Below are 9,769 nucleotides of genomic sequence, written 5' to 3'. Positions count from 1 at the left end.
AGCAGTTCAGAAGTTTGGATATTAAATGGCCTCTTGGATATTAAATGGTTTTTATGTGAATAATTTATTCAGTCACGATGAGCCGTGAGGTCAGGGTTGACGAGCATTGTGTTCACGTGTGTTCGCGTGTTTCTAATGTGCCTGTACCTCATTATCCTGTGACTGTACGAGAAATCTGCATATTCACTTGGGCTCTTCGCGGAACAGAGGAGGAAATGAAGGAGCAAACGTTAATCTGTCATTAATGAGCGAGAAAACATGGTCCTATCGTCCAGGCACTGAGCTGCAGGCCCCGTAAAGCACATTCATGCAAACTGAAGCATGAGCCAGCTTCACTCACCCCCTGGCACCGTGTGTGTGCGCGCGCGCGCGTGTTCGCGTTTGCCCAGTTACAATTAGCACAAGGCCGAGTAGATGTATGACAATGGAAGATAATGATGAAACATATGGAGTTTCCAGGAAACTCTGAAATATGGAAACGTATTCATTGTGACAGGCATTAATGAAAGGCAGCATCATTTTGACTAGACAACCCAAAAGGGCTGCACTGAGTGGCTTCCAATACAACAAGATAACTCATTACCTGTGCTTTAGTTACACTGACATCAGTAATGAAAGGAAAAATATATATTTCAAATATTTGAATCACTTTTTTCATATTCATGATCATATGTATCATCTCTGGTTCAGTGAATACCTGCTAACACTGAGTTACGTGTTTCATCCCTCCAAGCGTAGATGCAGTACCTTATCCTCAGTCTTGGTCACTCAAACAAGACTGTGCTCTTAATCTGCCAGTAGACCACTTTTCATGTTAAAACTGTTTAGAATGTATTCTCATGTCTCAAACACTGGGCAATGTAATTTGAGTTTAAGAGACTATCAACTGTGTGAAAGGGTAACACAGCACAGTGTGTGTTATAATTGATTTTCAAATTTGATTGTATTTTGATAGAGTTGTACATCAATGCAAACAAAGCAAAAAATAATCAAATTACAAAAGTAAAGCATATTCTCATTCCAATTCTCACTATCAATCAACATTGCCACACTGAGGGGGTTACCGACAGTTGACAGCACAATTGTTATTACTGGAAAATTTTAAATGCATTCAAACACACGCAAAAAAAGTTCTTCCAATTGCATTTCTAAGAAAATAAGAGCATAACGTTCCAGAATGAATGGATGACTAATAACAAACAAACAAGCAAAAACATCTTTCCATTTCCGCTTGGGAACAGAAAAGCTTTCGGTGGAAGGCTTGTGAGAGCAGCTCTGACTGTTTGCCATGTGAAGCTGAGAGAACATGGCAGACAGATGAATGAGAACCGGGGTCAAGGTTATCCATTGTATCAGAGGTTCTGACATGTGTTCAGCCCATAAGAAAAAAAATCATGGTAAAAAGAAAGAGGGAGATGAGATGGAGACAGAGAGAGAAGTGGATGAGAATGGCAATTAAGAGAAGAAGACAGATCAAGAAAAAGGGAGAAGTGAAAGAAAGAAAGAAAGAAAGAAAGGCAAAAACAGAGAGTTCATTGCACAGTCTTGCATGATTTCTGTGTTGTGTGTGTGTAAACACATGATGTATGCTGTTTGCTATACATATAAGACTAATCAGTAATGAAAATGCAAGGGCTTATGACTATTAATTCCAAGAGGGGATGGAAAAGGAAAAGCATTTAATTGACTATTACAAGCAGGGATAACGTTGGCTAACTTGACTAAGATGTCGATAAAAAGGCATGTCTGGTTTCTTGAGGCAGACAGTGGATGGTTCATGCAGCACACTTAAAAGAGAAAGTGTATTTCTCAAAATTATGTTGAAGGATATTTCCTAAACACCTGAATAGTCCTTCTGACTTTCCCTAATGAATTTAAGGTGGGAGTGACTGACGTTAACTCTAGCTATTTATTAAATTAGTGAACGTTACTATCGTCCAAAGGAAGATAGTAACACTCTGCTCCAACTGTAACTACTGTGAGATACTACGCAATAGAGGGAATTCAGGCTCTTTTCAGTGAGCTGGATCATTTGGCTCAGCTCAGCAATAAGATCCAGCTCTTTATAATTCAGCCAAATTTAACAATGTTTTGACCTTTGACTCGTATGTGTGCATGTTTATCACTTAAATTATTCGATGTAATTATACTAAACCTTATAATTTCCAGAATACCATTATTTTACATTATGTTTGGTATAAAAATACTATTATATATGTGTATTAAACGTTTTATTTATACTGAACGTTGTAAATTTGCGTTTCACATCGAAATGCTACTTCGTTATCAACATGTCATTCATGTTATTTTTTGGGGTTCGTGCACTCCTCTCATCTCTGTGCTCTGTAGACCGTCAGCCCCCCTCCCCACCCCTACCCCCTTTTAACCTGATGGTACAATTTGGTATTTGGCAGACGCTTTTAGCCAAAGCAACTAACAATAATTTTTTATGTACAGAAAGGGAGGTTAGGCAGTGGGGGGCAGGTGGGTTCTGAAGAGGTGGGTTTTCAATTTCTTGCGGAAGATGGCAGGAGATCCTGGTATGATCCTGGTATGATCCTGGTATGATCCTTGTCTGTCATCACACGTGACTGGTCACACAGTACGCACATCAACACAACATTCAGTCAGTGCATGGAGTGCCTGTGGCCGTGCAGTGTGGCGAAAAGGTCATCCTATTATTCTGTCTTGTACTAATTAACAACAAAAAAAGAAAAAAGAAATCTGCTCTCAGACAGGAGCCAGCTCCCATCATACACGTAAAGGAGCCAGCTCATAGAGCCGACTCGTTCGCTACCAACACATCACTACTACGCAATAAACTATTCATTCATCACATTACCTATGTCTTTTTCCCGTTTTTCCTCCTCTTCCTCCTCTTCTTCTTTTTCTGCCCTGGGCTCCAGAGGGCTTTGGTCTTTTAACATGATATACACACACACACACACACACACATATATATATATATATATATACTTTTGAATTCAGAGTGCAAGAAGGGGGAATGCAGCGCATAGGGGCTTGCCAAAACAATGGTGAAAAATATGCATACCAATGTACAAGATACAAAATGTGTCTTTGTTGTAATTGTGTTTGTTTTGTCATTTAAAATAGGTACATGATGAGAATTAAAATGTTGTCATAAAAGATTCTAAGGCGCAAGGCTTTGTGGCACCCTGTGATCTACATTGTCAACTTGTCATGACATAGAGAAAATAGTACCAGTAAAACACAGCAAAAGTTACAAATTTTGAATTTTTAAATTTTGAATTTGAATTTGAATTTTTTTCTCCCCTCATTTGGGGTGCCCCTATGGATGGACGGTGCCCCTAGCATTCACCTAAACCACCGACGGACTCTATGTCAGTGTTAACCTGCATATGAAGAAATAACTCCACGTCAGTGTAAACGTGCATATGAAAAATAACTCTACGTCAGTGTAAACCTGCATATGAAGAAATAACTCCACGTCAGTGTAAACCTGCATATGAAGAAATAACTCCATGTCAGTGTAAACGTGCATATGAAAAATAACTACGTCAGTGTAAACCTGCATATGAAGAAATAACTTTATGTCAGTGTAAACCTGCATATGAAGAAATAACTCCACATCAGTGTAAACGTGCATATGAAAAAAAAAACTCTATGTCAGTGTAAACCTGCATATGAAAAAATAACTCCACATCAGTGTAAACGTGCATATGAAGAAATAACTCTATGTCAGTGTAAACCTGCATATGAAGAAATAACTCCACGTCAGTGTAAACGTGCATATGAAGAAATAACTCTATGTCAGTGTAAACCTGCATATGAAAAATAACTCCACGTCAGTGTAAACGTGCATATGAAGAAATAACTCTATGTCAGTGTAAACCTGCATATGAAGAAATAACTCTACGTCAGTGTATGAGGACGTAACTCTATGTGCTGACACTGCACATTCAGACATGCGTCCAGTGAAATTGTGTAACCTAAAATTACGTCACATTATATCACAATTATACACTATATGCACACTCTTGTTTTTCTTTATATCTTTGAAAATCCTCCCACTAACTTTGATTTTACCGTAATTAAAGATTATTATCTGAATCACAACCCTACACTACTCAAAGAAATATTTTTTGGCACTCTTTGTTTTAGCAACAACATTATCTTTTTGGGAAAAAAAGAGGGGGACAAGAAAACGTCCTGTAACATCAGATATTTATAACCTGATTGGGACACACAGTGCCTCAGTAACACAGTGCATACACACATATACACACACGCAAAGTACAAGGTTACACAGGCAAACTGTGTGAGCTTTCACTTCTGCTCTTCTATCTGTTATGTCGCTGGATTCAGTTGTCAGAGGAACTCAGAGCAGTACTGCAATGCCACTGCAAAGGAAAGAAACAAATGAAAAAAAGGGTCCGTCTGACCCATATTCAGTTTGCTTACGTCATATTCACGTCCAGGCCGACGCGCGGAATGTCATCTGTCAGCACACTTGACGCCTACAGCTGGGGCGTGACCGGAAACTCACTCATACACACGCATGCACGCACGCACACACACACGCACACACACACACACACACACACACAGAGAGAGAGACACGCACACACACACAAACACACTCGGAGTTACAAAGGTCCAGGTTAACTGTCTGTGGCAGATATGCCTCTTGTCTAGTGCAATGGTCATGTAATGTGCATAGTCAGAGACTACATCAAACACACACACACACACACACACACACACACACACACACACGCAAACACACCGGATGACATTCACTGTTGTCGTCATGCAGTGATGATGAATCAAGTCTGAGTAAGACCTTTTCTGTCCTGAAACACACGATAACACACTTAAACACACCTAACAGACTGAAAGACATCAAACACTGAAACGCACTGAAACACACCATAACACAGTGTTTCCTAAACTGTGTGCCATGGTTCAACGGTGTGCCGCAGGGAAAATCTGTATTCAGGATTTTTTGGCGTTAACAATAATTTAAATGGCTGAAATTGTAGGCAATTTAAATCACATTTCATGTCATTATTTCTAAACTTAACTGACTATTCTAATTTTAAAAAACTGCATATTTGCACTTTCATCCATACTGATACCGTCTTTACTGGTCAATCCTGACCATGAACCTGACCCTTCCCCCTCTTGTAGCGCTGAACAGAACAAGAAAATGTAAGCAGTGAGAAACAGATAATACAATGATCAACACTTCAGCTATGGTTTCACGTTCACAGGAGATTCCTCTGCTCTGATTGCACTGTGCTTTGTTTGCAGGGATTTTGTATGTTTAATGTCATGGTGGTGTGCTGTGAGATTTTTTCACAGTAACTAGTTTGCCATGAGAGAAAAAAGTTTGGGAAACACTGCCATAACACACTGCAACACACTGAAGCACACCAAACACACTGAAACACACAGAAACACACTGAAATACACTGAAACACAGCAAACACACACTGAAACATATTGAAATACACTGAAACATAGCAAACACACACTGAAACACACTGAAACAGACACTGAAATACATTGAAACAGACCATACTGAAATACACTGAAACACAGCAAATACACACTGAAACAGATCATAACACACTGAAACACACACACTGAAACACACACTGAAACACACCATAACAGACTGAAACACACAAAACACGCTGAAACACGCTGAAATACAATGAAACACACCAAACACATGAAAATATTCCAGGTTGGACAACATGAAAAGAATAAATTAAGAAATTAACAGGCAGAGGGTGAGAGAGAGAGACAGAGAGAGAGAGAGAGAGAAATGTATACTTTCTTTCTTGTCCTTTGCTTTATCCAGTAATTTGGACAGTACTGACATAACAACTATGATTCAGCCCCTGATTCTACCTAATTAAGATTGATTTAGTTTCAAATGGCCAGTGATGCCATACTGCTGCCCTTACTTATATGAAGATGTTACAAGATATTACAACTGCATAAGGAACCCACTAGTTCCATAGGAACAGGGTGAAACAGAGTAAAATACATTCTGTGTTATATCATAAATGTATGCAATTATGAAATTGGATTTTTCAAACATTGTCTAATGAGAAAAGTGGATGTAAATTGGGAGTTAAGTTGGATTTGGACTGTGTGTTCCCGTTCGCTATGAGGGACCATACGCGGTCCTGGTTAGTTACAGTGTGGGGCTGTAGTGCTGAGGTATGGCAGCTGTCAGACATATCCACTGTCCAGTCACTCCGCTGAAAACAGCCTGCAGGAGCTGAGCCATGGAGCCGTCATGATTCAACTCAAATGTTATTTTTGTGACGTTTGCAAACCTCACGCACAGTCAATCTACTTTGCACTTACCCTCCCCCTTTTCTCATTCTCTGTCAGTATCTCTTCCTCCCTCTTTCTCTCTCTCCCTCTCTCTCTTTTTTTTTTCCTCCCCCTCTGGCATAGGTCATGGTTATCACATGGGTCCTCCAGAAACACACAGACACACACGCGCGCGCACACACACATACACACACACACACTCACCCCTGCCCCATGTCGGAGCCCAGCTCCTTTAAATGCCAGTGGGACCCTCGGGTGTGCCGCAGATCTCCTTCCCCGGCTGCAAAATGTTCAGGAGCGCAAAGCAAGGTACTCATCCGAAAACTTGACTGATGGTTACCGTCCGCTCAACTAGAGCCAACCGCTGTCTGAAGTTTCACTGTTACCGTCTCACCGCTGCTGTCTCACTGCTTTCTTCTTTCTTTCTTTCTTGCTTTCTACCCAGTGGCTGTGTTCCTCCTGGCTCTCCTGTGCCTGGAGCCACGTGCCCGTGTCGGCGCGGCGCCCATCTGTGCTCACGGACACCCTGGCTGTCTGGTCCTGTCCCTGGCGGATCTTTTCGACCGAGTCATTCAGCATTCCGCTCGCATGCATGGGCTCTCCAGCGACCTGCACGCTGAGTTTGTGAGTTTCTCTTTCTTTCTTTGTCTCTTTCTCTCTGTCTTCCTCTGTCTCTCTGCGCGCTCTCATCTCTGTGCTGAAGAGCTGCTGCAGGAACGTTTGAGTGTGCAGGACTCAGTGGAGGGGTGGGAAAATGACATTCATTAGAATCTGTGTCACCTTCTACTTGTTCAGTGGTTTTTAGAATATGTGTGTGTGTGTGTGTGTGTGTCTGGATCTAATTGGTGTCATTGACAAAGGAAAATATTTTTTATTATTCCTTTAAACCTCTACCCTACTATAGGCCATGACAAAATGACAAAATCTACATGGAAATTGTGTAAAGAAATGCTGAAATAAAGTGAAGAAAAAAACAAAAGACAGATGCTGTAAAAAATATGAGGCAGACACAAGTTAAACAATAACTGAAATCTAAACTGTCTGCTTCATTTTTGAAGTCTGATTTGATTTAGTTATTTGATGTTTTTGAAATATTTTCAGAATGGGACAGAATAATTAATGCATCAGTGATAAGGAGATTATTCTGCACTGATTTTTATCCCTTTACCTTTTATCAAGATCTGTGTAAAAAAGCACAGAATTACAGTAGTTTGAATTTGCACTGTAAGAAAAGATGTATTTCATTCAAAGAAACCCATTCAGAGCAAATAAAAGTTTTGTTATCTATGCATGTGTTTTCTGCCCAGAATATCATCTTTTTAAGAACTGATCTTGCTCTTAACCTCCAGTTTTGACCTGTTTGCACTCTCTCTCTCCCTCTCTCTCTCTGTTTTCATCACTAAAGGAGCAATACTTTCTGCCCAGTAAAAACCACATTGGTAGAGTTTTTCCCAAGTGTCACACCTCTACCATTCTAACTCCAAACGGCAAAGAGAATGCACAGAAATTGGCTGTGAGTGACATTTCTTTCATGCCCCCCCTTTCTTTCTCTCTCTCTCTCTCTCTCTCTCTCTCCCCCATTCATAACCATACACAATCTCCTGTTATGCTTCTATGGTATATTATCTATATTATAAATTACACCTCACAGCAGTTTCTTCTTCATTTCTGTCTTTGTCTTCTTCCATCTGTGCTACGTGATTCTTTTCTCTCCAAGTGTCATAAGGAAAGCTTATGCCTGTTCTCTTACTGTACTCTGCTTCTCCATAGCAACCTAGAGTCCAACCTGGTCTCTCTCTGTCTCCCTACCTTTCTCTCTCTCTCCCTCCCTCTCTTTCTGTCTCTCTCTCTCTCAGAGGGAGGAGTTGACAGAGGTGATTTTGAAGTTGTTGGCAGCTTGGCGAGACCCTCTTTCCCAGTTGCACCAGAGTATGTCTCACCAGCAGGACTTTAATAGCTTCAGCAGTAACAAAGCCCTGGAGATGTCCGACATGGCTCACCAGTTACACAAGGGCGTGGAGAAAGTGGCCGAGAAAGTGAGTCCTCGGACAGGCTGGGAGAGTATGACACGTTCCTTTCTGCTTCCATAGCTCCTGCAAAGAGCATGGCCAGTGACTGACAGAGTATAAGCATTCAGAGTAGTTCAGAACATGCCTGTCTTCAGAACATGCCTGTCTTCAATCAGAGAAGTTAAGAACACGCCTGTCTTCATTCAGAGTAGTTCAGAACATGCCTGTCTTCATTCAGAGTAGTTCAGAACATGCCTGTCTTCAGAATACACCTGTCTTCATGCAGAGTAGTTCAGAACAAGACAAAGTCATTCAACTCAGTTGTTCAATTCCAGACATCAGATCTCAACTTTGTGCACACAAGGCAACTCTTGACAACAAATCGTTAAGTTATTACGAGTGACAAGTGATAATGATTATTGTTAATGTATATCTGTATTACTGGGACTAATGATGAAGTAAGTGTAATAGTCGGGGAATAGTTGAAGGCTCATGGAAAGGACTGATCTGATGTAAAAAGTGAAGAGTGATATTAATACCATACTATTTATCCACCGTGAGTGTTTATAGCAGGGATTCCTGCACTGGACTGAACACGTGATGTCAGTCAGATGTGGACAGTGTGTCTGATTGGACGATGACTCATCAGAGAGTGGATAGTTAGGCTCATTGCAGTTCTAGATCAGTGAGGATTAGCATGACAGCAAGGGAGAGGGAGAGGGAGAGAGAGAGAGAGAGAGAGAGAGAGAGAGCGCAAATGAGGTTAGAAACAGAGGAAAAGGAGAAAGAAACAGAGCAGGGAGAAGAGCCTTTTTGTGCCTGAATGAGTTTGACAATGACTACTTTTTTTTCAATACAATCAGAGAAGAGAATTCATGAAGTGTGTGTGTGTGTTAACATGATAATGGCATCATTGGCATCATAAAAGCTTACATTCTTTCTCTCTCTCTCTCTCTCTCTCTTTCGTTCTCTCACACACACAAACACAGATGCAAATGCTAGGAATGATCAGCAACTCTCTAAACAACCTGGCCTCCCATGAAGTCCTGCTCCCACCCTCTGACAGCGGCGAAAAATCTCCCGTGAGTGACCACGAGCTTCTCTACTGCTTCCGCAGGGACTCAAACAAGGTCCAGAACTACTTGAAGATCCTCAAATGCAGAATCATGCCAGAACACGGCTGCTAAGGAACACTAGGCCGTCATTAACTCAAAAACAAAAGCTCATTTGCTCTGGAGGACTATGAAATTGGACTTAATATGTCGGAGCGTAATGAATCTGCGTAATGAACTGGGACTGTCTTCTCTCTACATTCAATTCCCATTTTATTTTGTCGTCAGGACGAGAAGGGTCGCTTTGACTAGGCTGGCTGGAAAGATTTCTTTGAGTAATATCAAAGTTTTTTCTTTTTTGACAGATATGTC

General features: G+C 40.9%; 1 protein-coding gene across 1 annotated transcript; it reads left to right on the top strand.

The window, feature by feature from the left end:
* The first annotated feature begins 6,623 nt into the window (after positions 1–6,623).
* Positions 6,624–9,532, top strand: prl2 (prolactin 2). Its single transcript, XM_030788382.1, has 5 exons — positions 6,624–6,645; positions 6,782–6,960; positions 7,742–7,849; positions 8,193–8,372; positions 9,335–9,532. Exons 1-5 carry the CDS (start codon positions 6,624–6,626, stop codon positions 9,530–9,532), a joined length of 687 nt encoding a protein of 228 aa, XP_030644242.1.
* Positions 9,533–9,769: the final 237 nt, after the last annotated feature.

This window comes from Chanos chanos, chromosome 1, assembly GCF_902362185.1.
Source record: "Chanos chanos chromosome 1, fChaCha1.1, whole genome shotgun sequence".
Taxonomy (NCBI): Eukaryota; Metazoa; Chordata; class Actinopteri; order Gonorynchiformes; family Chanidae; genus Chanos; species Chanos chanos.
Note: the sequence above shows the minus strand (reverse complement) of the source record. Positions and strands in the feature narration are given on the sequence as shown.

Excerpts from the sequence above, each read along its gene's own strand:
- prl2 (XM_030788382.1), top strand. The coding sequence starts at position 6,624 with ATGTTCAGGAGCGCAAAGCAAG. Across the intron at positions 6,646-6,781 it reads GTTCAGGAGCGCAAAGCAAG|TGGCTGTGTTCCTCCTGGCT; the intron begins GTACTCATCCGA and ends CTTTCTACCCAG. Across the intron at positions 6,961-7,741 it reads GCGACCTGCACGCTGAGTTT|GAGCAATACTTTCTGCCCAG; the intron begins GTGAGTTTCTCT and ends TCATCACTAAAG.